General features: G+C 36.6%; 1 protein-coding gene across 1 annotated transcript in view; it reads left to right on the top strand.

The window, feature by feature from the left end:
* Positions 1-17,667, top strand: part of Trpc4 (transient receptor potential cation channel subfamily C member 4) — a 186,660-nt gene that overhangs the window by 130,570 nt on the left and 38,423 nt on the right. Inside the window, exon 4 of the mRNA XM_090342294.1 lies at positions 1,678-2,014. Coding sequence (XP_090198420.1) covers positions 1,678-2,014 — 337 coding nt within the window. The remainder of the gene's footprint in view (positions 1-1,677; positions 2,015-17,667) is intronic.

Raw genomic sequence — 17,667 nt, 5'->3', positions numbered from 1 at the left:
ATTTATAACATCAGAATTTACTGAAACCAATTACTTCCAAAGTAATAAAAAATGAATATTCTCTTGATTCAAGCCTTAGGAACACAAGCTGCCTTTACATGTTTATGTGTTTTCTACTTACTTTGATGAGTAAATCTGAGATGAAGAGAAAGAGTTATATTAGAAACCACTATTCATCTAATCAGAATGGTTGAATTCCTCAGTCAGTCACCTCAGTACTTCTCTCATCCTCAAACAGGAATGATCATCTTTCTGTGTGTCCTGGGATTGGTTGCTTGTACAGTATTATGAAGGAGAAGGAATAAAAGAAGAGGTCCATAATCCTAAGGATGGAAGAGAATAATGAGGAGTGTGGGGGAAGATGGGAACTTCAATGAAAGAACCAGTGTTCTGCTTGCTGGTAGAGGTAGCCAATTCTTTTGACACCAGCAGAAGTTTCAGGTGTTGCTTACAAAGGACATGAGTTTTTACACCAGTCAAAACTGCTTAAAAACTTCCCACAAACCCACTGCAGATTTTCCCACTACATAGGATCTTGATATTCTTCTATGTCTGCCTTGAATTGTTTTCTATCATTTCTCCCCATTCCATCTGGGTGAGAAAACTTCCTCTCAGCTCACATAATACTGAGCAGAAAACTCTTGGATGAAATATTTCACCATTTACAAGATATGTAGATTTGGAGACACTTAGAGACTTCTTATAAATCCTTATATATGTCCTCAATTCTTAAAATAAATGAATATTTACATTATATCTCTAAAGTGTTAACATGCTTTTGTTTGTGATCATTGATTATACTTGGGATTTAGTTCCACTCAACTCAGCTCTTCTATTCAGAATTCCCATTAAATTCACATTATAGCTTTCCAATCGTTCAACCAAGTGAAATAGGTGTTTGGTCTGGGAATTGAAAAAGTATTACATGTTTATTATTTTATAGACACATTAAAAGTCTGTTTTAAGTATTAACATAAAAACCAAGCATATGGAGGGACAAAGGGCGAATGAATGCAGCAGCAGTAGTCACTGGACATTGCATTGAAAACGAACTATACTACGTGTGGATGAGGACAAGAGGAAAAATTGGGAGAAAACAAGGGAGAGGATGACATTGTCTAAAAGTAAATATACTCATTACCAGAACTATGTAGCTGTAAGCCCTCTGCACATCACCTTTGTAATAGCAATTTTTGAAAAACATAAGAAAAAATAAACATAATGCTATAGTCCAAAAATAAGCAAACCAAAAAATAGATTTATATTTTTGTTTTGTGCCACATTATATATATATATATATATTTATAGTATACCCAAGCATGAATCTGGTCTTTTATGTAAGTTTATTTAAATATACATTTTTGTAAGCTACTTTGTCTATGCACATTTATATTCTGCAGTCCACATTTCCCTTCTTGAAGAAGCGTATTTTAACTTAGCTTGAGTCTCATTAACCACAGAGGGCTGTGCCTCTAGTAAGTCTAGTAATGTTCAATAAATGAAATTTACTCATAGAATGTCTTAAACACTTTGGGATGTCTAAAGTATATTAAAAATGCGAAAACAATTGAGACAACACTTCTGTCTTCAAAGCTGACTGTGCTAATAAACCACAGCCATTGTATGTCCCACTAATTTGTGTGTGTTTTTTGCCTTTTCTTTTCCCTTCCGTTTTAGTTCGTTGCCCAGCCCAATTGTCAACAGCTTCTCGCCTCTCGCTGGTATGATGAGTTCCCAGGCTGGAGGAGAAGACACTGGGCAGTGAAGATGGTGACGTGTTTCATAATAGGACTGCTTTTCCCTGTGTTCTCTGTGTGCTACCTGATAGCTCCTAAAAGCCCGCTTGGACTGTTCATCAGAAAGCCATTTATCAAGTTTATCTGCCACACAGCCTCCTATTTGACCTTTTTGTTCCTGCTGCTGCTTGCCTCTCAACACATCGACAGGTCAGACTTGAACAGGCAAGGTCCGCCACCAACCATCGTCGAGTGGATGATATTACCGTGGGTCCTGGGTAAATGTGCTACTATAGAAAATATAATACCAAAAAAATGCAATTACATTGCTGCCATGGAATTTTGTTGCTCACCAAATATGTATTGGTGTTTGGGAGAGAAGGGTGTTTAAAACAGATTCCTAAGGGAGTCGTTTCAAGACCAATGAAGTGGACAGTTTGTAAGTTGGTAGTGTCCTTATTTTACCAAATACAGCCCCATGGAGGTGCAGCAGATTTAGAATTCCAGGTTCCAATGGATTCATCACCCACAAAGGATTCTCTGTTTTTCTTCTAATTCTATTCCAACATACTTCAATGGCCACAGATAACCATTCTAATTTTCTTAATACCTATGTGTTTTGTAAAACATCAATATAAGCCAGATGCTGGTGGTTCACACCTCCAATCCTAGCTATTGAGTAGGCTGAGAACTGCAACAGAAAGCCAGTATAGGCAGAAAAGTTTGCTAACGACCATCTCCAAAATATCCGGCCAAAAGCAGGACTAGATGTATGGCTCAAGTAGTAGTCAGCTGAAGGAGCAATCAGAGCAAGCTTGAAATCCTGAATTCAAGAGTCATCAGTATGACAAATGAAAAATAATAGAAAAAAGATAAATACAAACTACACTGAAAGAGTAGCAATATATAGTCGCAACAACTTACAAGTCTGATTTATTTAAGCTTATATCTGTTTCTACAGTTAGACAGGATGAGAAGAAAGAAACTGCATGACATCTCTTGCCTCTTCATGTCTTAATTCCAGAAAGAAAATCACTTAAATTTGCTGCATATTATAATGAGGTGGAAAAATGTTATGTCATAAGAAATGTGTTCTTCTCTTCTTCTTGATATTGTAGCCATGATTAAAATTTATATTTTAATTACTTTTGTTTTCTGTACACTACTATGGTTAGCTGGGGAAAAAATCACATTTTCTCAATTTAGCTCATCATCTTAAACCTCAGTGGAATCCTAGCTATCTCATTAGGAAGAAATACAAGTTTCATGATTCACAATCTCAAAAATCAGTTTAGATCAACTTCAAAACTGCTGAGGAAACTGTAAGTGGGGAAAGCCAAAGGAAGAAAGAAAAGGCTGATTTCTGAATGTAAGCTAGGTCTACTTTTAAATTCTAAGGATTAGAAATGCCTGTAATAACAGCATTAAGAAAGGTCCACAGTGGCGGGTTTGCTTGTTTCATCTATGCGCCAACTTTTGCTATATTTTTAACTGTTGAGTCAACGTTACATCAGAGTGGGTTCTAATTAATCTAAATGATCTAAAGTCAGCATAATCTTGCCTAAATTCAAAGAAATGTTTAGATCATCTGCAAGTATCCTCTGAGTATAATAGTTATAAGTTGTACTTGATTGTAGAGATGGATAGACTCTCTTTGCCATTTAAATTGTCTCATGTGAAACATGCATTCTTACATGCGTTGTCTTCATAGAAAAGATTCTTTGGGCAGGTTGTGACAGAAGATTTTAGGAGGATATTTCACACTGAAGTCTTATATAGCATATCAGAAAATCTTGATGTCCCAAGTGCAATACACATTTCATTACAGAGAAACAATACAGACATAGTGCACATAGGGCAAGTGTATGGTGCATGTATGTCTAGAACCTATGCAATCAATGGCACCGTATAAAGTATAGTGTGATTGTGATATAAAATCATAACAGTGCAACCAAGGAAAAAGCAGTTATTGGCCTTATGAAACTTATTTTTTTCTGGATAAAAGTTACAATAAACAAATTGATTCACCATCATAATAGCATAAAATAGTAATATAAAAATAGAAGTTCTAAACTTTGGATAACTTGTAAAATTATAACCATCATTGAGTACTCTGCAGATAAACTTATAGCAATATATTCCCTGAAAGTTGCCTAAAACAAATCATATCTGTGCCACTGCTTGGTTAATGAAGTATAAATTTAATTATGAGAATTGTAATTCCAACCAAGAGACGCATGGCTAAAGGCAATACTTCCTCAAGCTATTCTGAGCTAGGGAGCTAACGTATCTGCGAATTTTTTAGAATGTAAAGTTATTTCCCTGACAATAAAATTAAATTTAAAAAAGTTATTTCCTAGAATAAGAAAAAGAAATACATGTGAATGCTCCTTGGTTAAACAACAGGACCTGAGAAAGAGTGTTTAACACTTAGCTCTCTCTAAACAGTTATGCTGTGCAGCAAATTTGGTGAATTGTGAATGCATAATACCTAAGACTGCATTCTACATGCTTTACTAGATCTGTGATTATAAACTGTTTTCATTGTTATTAGACTGCTCTGTGGGGAAAAAAACATGAGACTATAATGCAGGCACAGAGTTCTATCTCTAAAGTCTATGAAATTATGGGAAGTCACAAATTCAGAGTTTTCAATGTCTTCATTCAATAACAATGAAGGATTGAGTGGAAGATGTGTCATTCCAGCATCCTACTGACTGGAGAGTTGAGCTTCTATTATTGGGAAGAGAAATTTTCTATTGCTGGGGCTGAAGTGGTTGGTAAAGCCATCAGGGTTAATAGAAGCGTGACAGAGATAAAATGGCATATATTAACAATCCATCCATTTTTTCTCATTCGGTCTTTCTGTCTGATACAGGATAATTCAATGCTCTTCCATTTTATGGTGCTGGGGTAATACTATGAAGACTGAAGGCCTATCAGATAAGGAAGAGCTATGATGTTTCAGAATGCATGATGGTGGTAATTTCGCAGCCAGAATTGGAATTCTCTTTAGGGTCCTGAAGTCTTATGGAACTGACTTAGATCTTCTACCCATGTGACCACCATATTGTATAAAAATACTTGTTCATGTTCCATTTAATTGACTTATTCTGCATTTCCAGAGCCTGTCTCAGACCCATCACATCTTTCTTGAAGAGTCACTCCCTTTGATTTTGCCCTTCATCTTTCTTTTATGTAATGTTTCACTCTTTGGAACTGAAAAGTTCTTTAATTTTAAAGCTTATCTGTTCAAATCAGTCTCTCTCCAGAAGGATGGTTTTCTAGGGGAGTTTCTATTATCTTTACATCCTTCACTGTTTCACTCATACGAAGTGTATAGCGACTCATCAATATAGATACTTGACATTCACTACAATGTCAAGAATGTATTTCCTGTGTTCTCTCAGTACCTTCCCTATTGAAGCTCCCCATTGACCATTGAAACTGAAAAATGTTGTGTATAGTATCTGTTGAATTCAGTCAGTCTACAATGGCTCTTATAAACCACTGCAGAGGCATCATTGGTGAAGTTGTAACCTTTCTTCCTGAGAGGACTTTTGAATTACTTTTACTTTAGACTTGCTTGTACTGAAGGTAATGAGCCTTCCATCTTTTTGCCAATGTTTGGAGTCAAGATGACTTTTTAGTATATAAAAATACCTAAATGTAGGCATCAAAGTTATGATTCTGGTCATTCTGACCTACAATTCTAGGCAACAGTGACAATAAAACATAGATAATTGTGTTAGAATTCTCTTAAGAGAAATAGGTAATGCCAAATGAGTTGATACTCATAATTTATTCCTCAGGCTGTCAATTATACAGATAATTAGAGAAAAATTAAAACACTATTGTAACTAAGTGCTTATATGGACTTGATTACGGAGATATACTTTCAAGCATTAGAGAGGAACTTTTCACTAGAAAAATTGGACAATGAATGAGAAGTCTGGAGTAAGGACATAAAATCTGGGTCTTTCTGGGTCTGCTGAGCCATGATGTAGACTTTTAGCTTATTCAGGGTTTGATATTTGTCATATAGTAAATACTACAATATGAGATAATTAAAAATTCCTATGAGAAATTTCTGTTTATAAAAATGAACATGAGCTAGGCGCCGGTGGATCATGCCTGTATTCCTAGCTACTCAGGGGGCTGAGATCTGAGGATCACAGTTCAAAGCTAGCCTGTGCAGAAAAGTCCCCATGAGATTCTTATCTCCAAAGTGGTCGAACGCTAGCCTTGAGCACAAAGCGGCTCAGGTACAGCACACAGGCCCTGGGTACAAGCTCCAGAACTGCCCCCCCCCAAAAAAAACAGCATGTGGATTAACTTGAATGTTATATGTGTAATGTACATATATGTGCATATATAATGTGCAGGTGTATCCCAACTAGAAGTTATATTATTATTGGAGATAATAAAATACACACACACACACACACACACACACACACACACACACACACACACACACACAAGAATTTGCATCTTAGCTATCAGACCTTGCCCAAGGCCCAGTTTCGATATTTCTTAGAATTGATTTGAACTAAAGGAACAACCAAGTAAATACATGTGACAGCTTATTCTCTTGTACAAAGCATGTTTAGAAATTTATAATACTTCTAGATAGATGTAGGCTTGTGGAATGAAGTTAGCCAAAGAATAAAATTATAAAATTGATTTTACTTCTCATCAAAGAAGTGGAATTTTGGTGGCAGTTGTCATATTATTGCCACAGGAAATGTTTTGCTCCCCTGAGAAAATAAAATGGCAGCTAAGGTGACTGATGGTACATGTAGACCTATGAAGATTCCCTGGTTAAGCAGTTTATAAATCTAGGCACAGCAAACCTCATAATTGGAAGGGTAAGCCGAGGAAGAGACGAAACATGGGGAGAGAGCTATGCTCTGTTAAAATAGCTCCTACTGAATTCCTAGGTATGAAATAAGAGAGTTCTCATAATATCTACATTTTGCATCTTGCCTGTAACACATGCTTCTTTAGCAAATTTTCTTTAGCAACATTGGCTTCACATTTCCGTGTTGTACATTATAGTTTAAAGGGATGATATGAACAAGTCTAAAAATGTCAGCAAGGCCTGCCAGGAGGAAGATGTGGCCTGAAGTGGTGATCACATTCTCTTCTTGACATTCATAGAGATCAACAGTGCTACATATTTGTATTCTTCCTATCTTGCAGCCACGTTTATTTTTAAGTTGTGGATGCTAAGGAGTGAGCCTAGATCTTGAGCATGGTGAGGAGAAACTCTTGTGATGAGCAGCACCTCCAGCTTTCCTTTTTTCATCCTTGGGCTAATGGTCTGTACAATCTTATGGATACAAGTACTCATAATCATCTAAATTGCCTATCCTCCTTTTGTAGCCTTCACAAAAATAGTCTTGCGGTTGTAAGAAATTTGTCAACAGCTTTTGCTGTTTCTCTTGACAGTGCCCAGATCTGAGTGAATTAACTGCAGAGACAGACTTCAACACAGCTATAGAATATCCATTTCAATTTCCAGGAAAGAACATTTCGATTCCCAGGAAGCCAGATGGTCATATCCATAAGATAAATGATCTTAGTGTTTATATATAGGGGAAAATACTCCAAAATAATTACATAGAGTTTTAAGCACTAGTACAGTAAAATCTCAAACATTAATACAGTATTTGGGATGACTTAAATTGTTTTCTATACAGTACTACAAATATTAAGTAGCTTATTTGTTGGTATGAAGTTAATTTTTTTGCCAACCCTGGAGCTTGAACTAAAAGCTTGGGCACTGTACCGGAGCTTTTTTGCCCAAGTCTAGTGCTGTACTACTTGAGCTACAGTTCCATTTCTGGCTTTTTCTTTTTGGGGGGGGGCGGAAGGGAGGGTAATGGTTAATTGGAGATAAGACACTCATGGACTTTTTGCCCAGATTGGATTCCAACCTGGATCTTCAGATCTCAGCCTCCTGAGTAAGTAGGATTATAGATGTGAGCCACTGGTGCTTGCTTGGTTGTATTGACTTTCAGGGCATAAAACCACAATCCAACACAGAAAAGATGAAGTCAGCAGACATTCAGAATATGCTCAGCCACATGGTTTAAGTGATCCAAGATGATCAAGATAGGAAAAGAGGATCAAATACCCAAAAAAAGCAAGAGTCAAACTAAAAGATTTGAGGAATATATTTAATAGAATGGAAAAAAGAATAGTAGTAGTGGTGATACTGGTGATATTATCAGAAACTAATGTTAAACAGCACACTAAGTGATTGAAATATGTATTATACTATAAACTCCATGGGAACTATATTCCATTTATCCATACTAAATGATATTTGTATATCATTTCACAGAAAAGGAATAGGATTTGAGAAGTTAGATACCTTTTCCAAGATTAAGAGGCTGATGTATCATAGCTACTAGATTCACATTCCAGGATCTCCAGAACTGAAGCCATTATTCTCTATGAAATACTGACACAGAAATGGGAGAGACAGAGCTATACCTTGCAAAACCATCCAGGAACTTAAACCCCAATGTGACTACTCTGCACCTTCGTTTTCTTAGATCTTTACATGTTAGAAGGCTGTGAGTTAGATACGTTAAAAGTGCAGCATGGAGAGCGTGGCACTGATGGCTCACCCTGTAATCCTAGCTACTGAGGAGGCTGAGATCTGAGGATTGCAGTTCAAAGTCAGCCCAGGCTCAAAAGTCCATGAGACTCTTATCTCCAATTAACCATCAAAAAACTGGAAGTGGCCCATGGCCCAAGTGGTAAAGCACTAGCTTTAAGCTGAAGAGCTCAGAGATAGCACCCAAGCCAAGAATTCAAGCGCCATGACCAAAAAGAGAAAAAAGTAGCATGCATAACTGAGATGCATGTTTGATTTAACATTGAATGTCACATTGACCAGTACACTAATCTTATCACTACTACCACCCTCATAACTACTTGCCTCGTCTCCAGTCTAGCACATAGAATTTAGAATTTGAATTATCAGCTCAGTTAGTTGATTCAGAACTTAGAGAAAACATTAAGGACTGAAAAATAATTTTAGAGCATCAATTCTCATACACAAAACTCAGCTAACATGTTTACTGGGAAGATTCAACTCATTAAAATCTAAACTGAAAATAGTTTTACTTTGTCTAACCACTCCTTATAGTATCCTATATCAAATATCTTTCCTCTGTTCTTTACCAAACCACTAGTAGATCAATTTTCTGAAATTCTGAGATCTTGAAAAATAAGTCAAAATTTGCCTTAAAACCTCATTTCTTTTGTATGTACCAGTACTGGAACTTTAATTCAGAATGTCTAGTTTTCACTTGACTTTTTCATTTAAGAATGGCACTCTACAATTTGAGACACAACTCTACTACTGTCTGTTGGTCGGCTGATTGATGGTAAGATTTTCAAGGACTTTTCTGCCTAGGCTGGCTTTGAACTATGGTCCATAGATCTCAGCTACTTGCCTACCTAGAATTTCAGGTGTGATTCACAAACATTTGACTTTGACTCATACATATTTTAATCAAAGGCCTGACCCTGTCTTGGAGAACCTAGGATTATCCATCCATTCAAGTACTAGAATGAGAGGAAGAGCATAGACTCAAGACTCTGTTGGCTCCCTTCGCTTTAAGGAAAAGTAGAAGCTAATGGTCTTTATGGCTAGCTCTTTCTTGAGTCCTGACTCTCTCAACATTCTTTTTTTTTCATATATTTTTATTGTAATTAATAGAAGGGTTAGATGATATTTGCCAGATAGATGGTGCATTAATTCCCATACATTGATACCCTTTCACATGTCTTGGTCCCCATTTCCCTCCTCCCACCCCCACCCCTCATCTTGTTTTTCCCCCTTCCCTATCCAATTTCAAATAACCAAATACAAATATATCCCATATATCAGGTAACAAAGTGAGATACTGTAACAATATGAGATAACCAAGGGACAGCAAAAGAGATGAGAGATAACATAGTACCTTCAGAAAAACAATCATTCATTATATGGCTTATGTTTCTATACCCTAGAGATCCTTACATTTAGTGTCCTACTATATGGCTTTTTGTATCAAGGTTTTGCTCTTTTGCAAATCTCTGCTAGGAGAGCCCAAAATTTCTACTGATTATGACAAATGAGGGAAGCCATTGAGCCATTGAACTTAGGGGAGCCTAAGTTCCTTTGAGTCTGGCTTACTTCACTTAATATGATTTTTTCTAAGTCTTTCCATTTCCTAACAAATGGGGCAATGTCATTCTTTCTGATAGCAGCATAGAATTCCATTGTGTATAAATACCACTCTTGTCAACATACTTTTTTATTGCATTTTATTTTGGTGGTAATGTATAGAGGGGTTACAGTTTCATTCGTCAGGAAGTGGATACATTCATTCTTGCATAGTCTGTGTGACAGGCTTTGACACTGAGTGTCCTAAATACTTCCACACTACAGGATTCTCTGAATCGGAGAGTCAACTGCACCTGATGTCTTGGCTTCCAGTCTCTCCCGTGTTGGAGGTCTTGTCTCCCTAACAGGTTCATGTCTGTCTTGAGTAGCAGCATGACAGCTCACATGTGTCCATTCCCTGTCATATGATCCTAACCCTCAAGAGCACCAGATGGCAAGAGCTCAGACTATATATATGTATGTATGCCGACAGGGAATGAGGTACCAATTTCTACTCGTAGGTGCCCCTAGAGTTATGAAAGATTTTTCTGGAGTCTCTTTCAACTTCCATTTAGGAGGCAATTTCCCTCACCTCTCTCTGTTGCTTTTTCCATCACAGCACAATGATTGTTCTTCCCTGACCTCAAGGCTGTCTTGCCATCATATTCCCCATGTTTTATTCGGTGGAGACCACGGGAATCAAGAGAAAGGTGACTGGTGATAGAAACATGGTCCTATGGTGTTTTGGTATGCCCCTGAAGTTCAAATTTCCCTGTAATTCTCTATAAACTGCCTTCAGCCAGGAGCCTCATTGGCCTTGCTTTCATGTCTGTTCAGGTGTTAAGCATATGCTGATATGCTGAGATCACAAGATCTGCCTTTAAGGCAGTACAGTCTGGGGGAGGGAGCAATACAATAGGTTACTTTGCTGAGAAAAATAGCCTAGATTGTGAATTCTTTTGAACAGAAACAGAATTCGGACTAAGAACTGAATTTATTTATTTATTCCCTGATTTGAAAACCCAAATGAAGCAGAATTCCAGCAGGGAGGAGCTGTTTGTGTTCTTTTTATCTTCATTGAGTTGGTACTCAGCATGAAACGCAGTTTTTGTTGTTTTTTTTTTTTTTTAGAAGGAGATGCTCAAGGTTAGATTCCCTCACAGCTCTGGGGCTTGAATAACAGGCCCTTAGTGATTGCCATTGATGAGGTGAGTCTGTCTTTGTTCAAAGTTGTGGTTTAGTATTTGTGGAAGGCTAGACAGACAAGTGATGTCTTTACGGAGTCACACATCTTAAATTTGAAATTGAGACTGTTAAAGGTGGCATCTGAGAACAGCCCAGTCTATCTTCTCTTCACAGACAGCTCATCAGAGCTGACCTTTCACTCCAGTGAAAACATCATGGGAAACGTAGAAAGAAAAACAGCATAAACTTTCAGCCATCCACACTAATATTTTATTTATTTATTTATTTATTTATTTATTTATTTATTTATTTATTTATTTATTTGCCAGTCCTGGGCTTGAGCTCAGGGCCTGAGCATTGTCCTTGGGCTTTCACAAGGCTAGAGCTCTACCACTTGAGCCTCAGCACCACTTCCGGCTTTTTTCTATGTGTGTGGTACCGAGGAATCCAACCCAGGCTTTCATGCATGCTAGGCAAGCACTCTACCACTAGGCTCAGCTCCCAGCCCACACACTAATATTTTAAAAGAAAATTCTCAGATTCATTTGGACCATGATCTGTTTGTCCGAATCTCTACAGTGTTATCATGCATATATGTAATGAAGCTTCTACCACATCTCTGAGAAATCATGCCATCTGTTTATAAACAGAAAGAGAAATGTTGACATGTTCCCATTGTGGGAACAGGACAAATGTGTTGTGACAGAAGCTCCTCAGGCTTTGTTCTCATCAGGGTTTTTAGTTACCATGAATAGTTTACTGTCTGATATACTGTGCACTTAGTTAATAACACCCCCTAGACTGTTTAATGGCTTGCCTCTTCAAAAGCTGAGTGACTGCTGCCACAAAAGGTGAAATTGGCAATATATGATAATACATTCATAGCAGATAAAAAACAGTATCCATCTAACAGGCTAATCATGACTAGAAGAATTTGAAGTGATACATTAGATCATAAAAAATAAAAATTGAGGCTGGGAGTTTGGCCTACTGGTTAGAGTGCTTGCCTAGCATGCACAGAGACCCGGGTTCGATTCCTTGGTACCACATACGTAGAAAAAAAAAGCTGGAAGTGGTGGTATGGCTCAAGTGGTAAAACACTAGCCCTGAGGAAAAGCCCAAGGACAGTGCTCAGGCCCTGAGTTCAGTCCCCAGGATTGGCAAAAAATAAATAAATAAAATAAATAAAAATTGAAATCTTTTATTCAATTATTGACAAGGTCTTAGTTTCATCATGTTCTCCATTTGTCTCTCTTTTGTGGCTTTCTGTTTAGAATATGAATGGTCAAACAGACATGGTTATGTCTCTCTGGAGTATAAAAGCACCTATATCACCTATATATCAGAACTGACTCAAGTGTTAGTCTTCTTCAGAAATCTTGGAGGTTATGTGATGTAAATTTCCCATTGATGTCATTTCCTTGACCCCCATCTCACGAGATTAGAGTCTTCTCAGGTATTAAGGAACTCTCACATTTAAATTTTGCCTTCTCACAGATCACCTAGCTTCTCTATTGTAAGTCCAATTCTGTCCACTTCCTTCCAGCCATCCAAAGCAACTAATTTATACTTTTCTTCCAGCATATACTTAATTATTCACAAAGTATTTGAAGTTTGAATTTCGGTGATTGTTAGTAGCAAAGGGATAAATAATCAAATCAACCCAGCTTTTAAGTTTAATAGAACTAAGAATAGTAATAATATAAGCTACCAGTAAGGGGCAATAACACACAGATATTACAATCATTTAGCAGGTACTATGCAAGGTTCTACTTTGTAGGACATACAAATTTGAAGCAACTGAGTCATCAGTGCAACGAGATGGCATGACCTGGGTTGCTGAGTATACATATGGGGAATAGTCTACTGTCCGGTCTGAAATCTCTACCTCTGCTTCAGGGCTTGAACAAATCTAATCACTAGACAATTCTTCATATTGAAAGAGAAGTTTTCTTTCTAAACTTTTTCCTCTTAGTGAACCAATTTCTGTTTTCTAAGGCAGAACAGATTAATTCTAAATCCTCTTATGAAGGATAGATTTTTGTGTGTGTGTGCACGCGCGCGCGCGCGCGTGTGTGTGTGTGTGTGTGTGTGTGTGTGTGTGTGTATGGGTTTGCCATTATTTAAACTTAGGGCCTAGGGCTCTCACTTAGCTTTTTCTCTAAGGCTGGTGCTCTACCACTTGAACCACACCTCCATGTGTAGCATTTTGCTGATTAATTGGTAATAAGAGTGTCACAGACTGCCCTGTGTGACTAGTTTCATACTAAAATCCTCAGATCTCAGCCTCCTGTGTAATATGGGAAATATAAGAGTGAGGCACGTGTGCATGGTTAAAGGATATATCTTTATTTCTCATAGCAGCTATTTTGCTAAACATTTTCAGAAACTCTATAATACAAACAGAAGAAAAAATGATATCTGGCAATTTGTATAATTGAGATAAAATCATTTTATGGGAAGGTATAATGCAAACCTCTTTTCAAAGTCTGGTACCTAAACTATAAAAAGATGAAGTTACTTAACTAAAGTGCTTACAAGTTCAAGTTGTACCTGACATTGCCTCATCTGTCACATTCTAGTTTTTAATCACTGGGTCTTCTGCTGAAAGTTGTCATAAAAACACATTTGCCAGACAATGTATATATTCAACTTTTAATCTTTTGATAAAACTCTAAGCAAGACAAAACAAATGAATCATGTTATACGATCTTCAGACTAAGAAAATGTTATCCAAGCATACTACATTTAGGGAATTCAGATGCAGCCTTTGCTCTTTTTTCCAGTCCCAGGGTTTAAACTTAGGGCCTGAGCACTGTCTTTGAGCTTTCTTAAGGTCTAGTCCGCTGCCACTTGAGCCACAGCACCACTTCTGGCTTTTTCTATGTATGTGGTACCAAGGAATCAAACCTATGCCTTTGTGCATGCTAGGCAAGCACTCTCACCACTAGGCCAAATTCCTACCCTCAAGTCTTGACTTTTCCATTAACTAGAAGTATAAGTTCACCAAGTGTATGATAAGGGAGAAATGGTTCCAATCCAAATATTTGTTCCTCATTGCATAAAATGAATTCTAATCTTTCACTACCTCTAAAATCTAGGGCATGAAGACTATTTTATCCACTTCTGACAATACTACTTTCTTCAGAATAAAGGTGTTGATTATTTATCATCTTTATAATCATTTGTCAATCTTAGCTAAATGCTCAAGAGAGAATTATGGATGAATGCAAACTTCAAGAGAAAAGTGAGACTGTAAACAAGAAGTTTAACATAAAGCAGCGATCTATAATAGACTTTAAGTACTTTGAGGACACTACATTTAAATTGCCAGTCTTCCATCTGGGTCATAAATTTAAATGTAACTTAAAATTAAAAAAACTGTGAGGAATCTGTAAGTAGCTATTGGTAGTTTTTATTTCTTTTATTTTCCAAGTTTTATTATAGAAAATTTCAAGCATAGAGGAAAAAATAAAGTAATGCAAAGGATTATGTATATCATCTATGATCAGTGCAATGTAACTGTTTTTCTTTATTTTTTCTCTCCCTTTATCCACTTATGAACATGGGACTCCTAATGTTTACTGCATTCATTCAAATTAAATTATAGCACTATGTCTTGGGTTACTTTGCAGAGCTATAAAATATTAACATGCAATCACCTCAGGGTCAAAAACTATGATCTGACCAGGTATGTCTTACCTCATGCCATTTTTCTAAACAGTCTCATTGGAATGCAGTTATGCCTATTTATTTATTGCGAATTCTGAATTATTTATTCTCAGGCTTTTACAGAAGTAAGTATGACAGTCGCTATAGACATTTATGATTGTCTTATATATGACTGAGAATGTTCTCTTCTGTTTACACTCTGTGTTACTTAATTTTATCAAATGCTTATCTATGTCTATTGAAATAATCATATTTTTCAATAATACGTTCATAGTATAAAGTCTGTTCACTGATACTTAAATGTGAACCAACTTCATATCCCTTGGAAAAACACTTTGGGGCATGATATTGTTTTATTCATTATTTACAGATAGCCTATAATTTTATATGTTATTTTGTTTGACTCGCCAATATTTGTTTAGCATTTTGCACATATCATAATACTCTTGTATTTTAAATCAAAGTAATAATTGTCTCAAATATTTATTTTACAATATATGGGAGGACAGATTATGAAGCCAGTGGAGCTGAATTTTTATGTCAGAAGATTATAAATTAATCTTATTTTTAATTTAATTATATTTTATGGTAAGGGTGATGTGCAGATGGGGTACAGTTATGTAAGTAATGAGTACATGTCTTTATTTTGTGTGTCAATTGTGGGGCTTGAACTCTGTGCCTGGTCATTGTCCCTGAGTTCTTCAGCTCAAGGTTACTGCCCTACCCCTTGAGCCACAGCATCACTTCTGGTTTTCTGGTGATTAAATGGAGATAAGAGTCTTACAGACTGTAATGCCCAGGCTGGCTTTGAACTGAGATTCTCAGCCTCCTGAGTAGTTGGGATTCTAAGTGTGAGCCAGTGCATTGGCATGAGTCCATTTCTTATCAAACAGTGTTACCCCCTCCCTCATTTTCTCACATTTCCTCCCCCAGACTCCTCTTTCCCCAAAGTTGTAAAGTTCCTTTCCAACTTAATGTCTTGAGTTGTGCTGTTACTTTTGTTCAATTTTTGTCCTTTGTCTCACCATTTTGTTATTTCCCTTCCCTTCCTCAAATTAGACAAATTTATATACAAGACACAGAGTACAAAAAGAAAAAATAAATTTAAAAAAAGCAGTGACAGCAAGGGATAAACCAAAGGAAAAAAATAAAAGGAAAAAGAAATAACTTCACACAATGCATTTAAAAAAAACCTCTTGTCTCCATATTTTGAAGTTCATTTCAATTAGCACCTATTATGTGGTCATTATGTCCATAGCTATTGAATTGTGATCCTTTGGTAAAAAAATGTAGGGCCATCCAAGTTATTCTGTCTTCTTACTTGAGCTTTGAAATTTACAACTCAGGGGAAAATGTCCGTTGAACTTAGGTTGTGAAATGTATTGACGCTAAGTTATTCATTCTTAATGCTTGTTATCATTAGTGTATCTGTAAGTCCTATATTGACAATTCTTTCGTGTCTGTTCTGAGTCATTTATATCTCCTTTATTTTTCTTGCTTATGCTAACTAGAAATTTTCAATGCTATTGATCATTTCAAAGAATTATACTTTGTAGTTTTGATCTTTTGGGCTATTTGTACATTGAAAATGTTTTATGAGGGCTCCCTAGTATTGATCAGTTTCAATTATCAATTTCTAAGTCTCAAAAAATTTTGTATGACTTTGGTGTAGTGTCAGAACTTGGGACACTCACCTTCTGTGATAATATTATATATTTTATATATGTAAGCCATAGTTCATTTCTACTATTTTTGCTTTAGACAATCAATAATCTGTTACAAAATTCAAACTAAGATCACATTTATCTCTATTTTCAGTTGATCATTTCTTTTTTTTTTTTTTTGCCAGTCCTGGGCTTGAGCTCAGGGCCTGAGCACTGTCCTTGGACTTAATCAAGGCTAGAGCTCTACCACTTGAGCCTCAGCATCACTTCCAGCTTTTTTGTATGTATGTGGTACCAAGGAATCGAACCCAGGTCTTCATGCATGCTAGGCAAGCAGTTTAACCACTAGGCCAAACTCCCGGCCCCTCAGTTGATCATTTCTAAAAGTACATTTTTTTTTGTAAATCCAAGTTTCTGTCTAGCATCATACCATTCTTCTTATTTCTGCTTTCTAGTATGAATTCTTTTAAGATTTACCTTTTTCATGTGTGTATGTCAATACTAGGGCTTGAAAACAAGGCCTGGGCACTGTCCCTTAGTATTTTCACTCAAGATTGAGCCACATCTCTACTTCCAGCTTTCCTGCTAGTTAGTCAGAGGTAAGAGTCTCACTGACTTTCCTTTCTTCAAACCATGATCCTCAGACCTATACTCTGAGTAACACACAGCTTGTCTCCAATTTTGTCTGAAAAAAAAAGTTTTCAGCTCATCATTTAGTAGTGTTAGATATTCTGAATTTAGAGTTCTTGGTTAGTGTCTTCTGGCTCAAATAATTTTTTTCTAATTTTATCTTTTCCTTATGGTAAAGGTGATATACAGAAGGTTACAGTTTCATCAGTCAGGTCAGGGATACATTTCTTTGAGGGCAAGGTCATCCAATCTTCGTTCTCTCCCAGTTGCCCCTTTTGCCCCCACTCACAAGTTGTATAGTTCATTCTCAGCATAGTGCTTATGGGGCATCAGATAAAGTTTGAACACAGTTTCTCTTCAGTCTTATGTTTCTTTCTTTGCATGGTAATAATTGTGCTTTTATTTTCTAGATGCCTTTGGGGTTTTTGGTGGTTGATTTCTTTTTTCTTTAGACATTTAACTACCATAATGTAGGTATGTACACGTGTATGTTGGGGAGAGAGTGTGTGTTTTACAGTTGCTTACAATACATAAGCAGTAGGCTAGCAACAGATTTACACGAAAAACTTATGTAGGAAAATATACCTGCTTTCTTTCAGAACCGTATTGT

Source organism: Megascapheus bottae, chromosome 11 (assembly GCF_031878675.1).
Source record: "Megascapheus bottae isolate mThoBot1 chromosome 11, mThoBot2.hap1, whole genome shotgun sequence".
In the NCBI taxonomy this organism is placed as follows: domain Eukaryota; kingdom Metazoa; phylum Chordata; class Mammalia; order Rodentia; family Geomyidae; genus Megascapheus; species Megascapheus bottae.
Note: the sequence above shows the minus strand (reverse complement) of the source record. Positions and strands in the feature narration are given on the sequence as shown.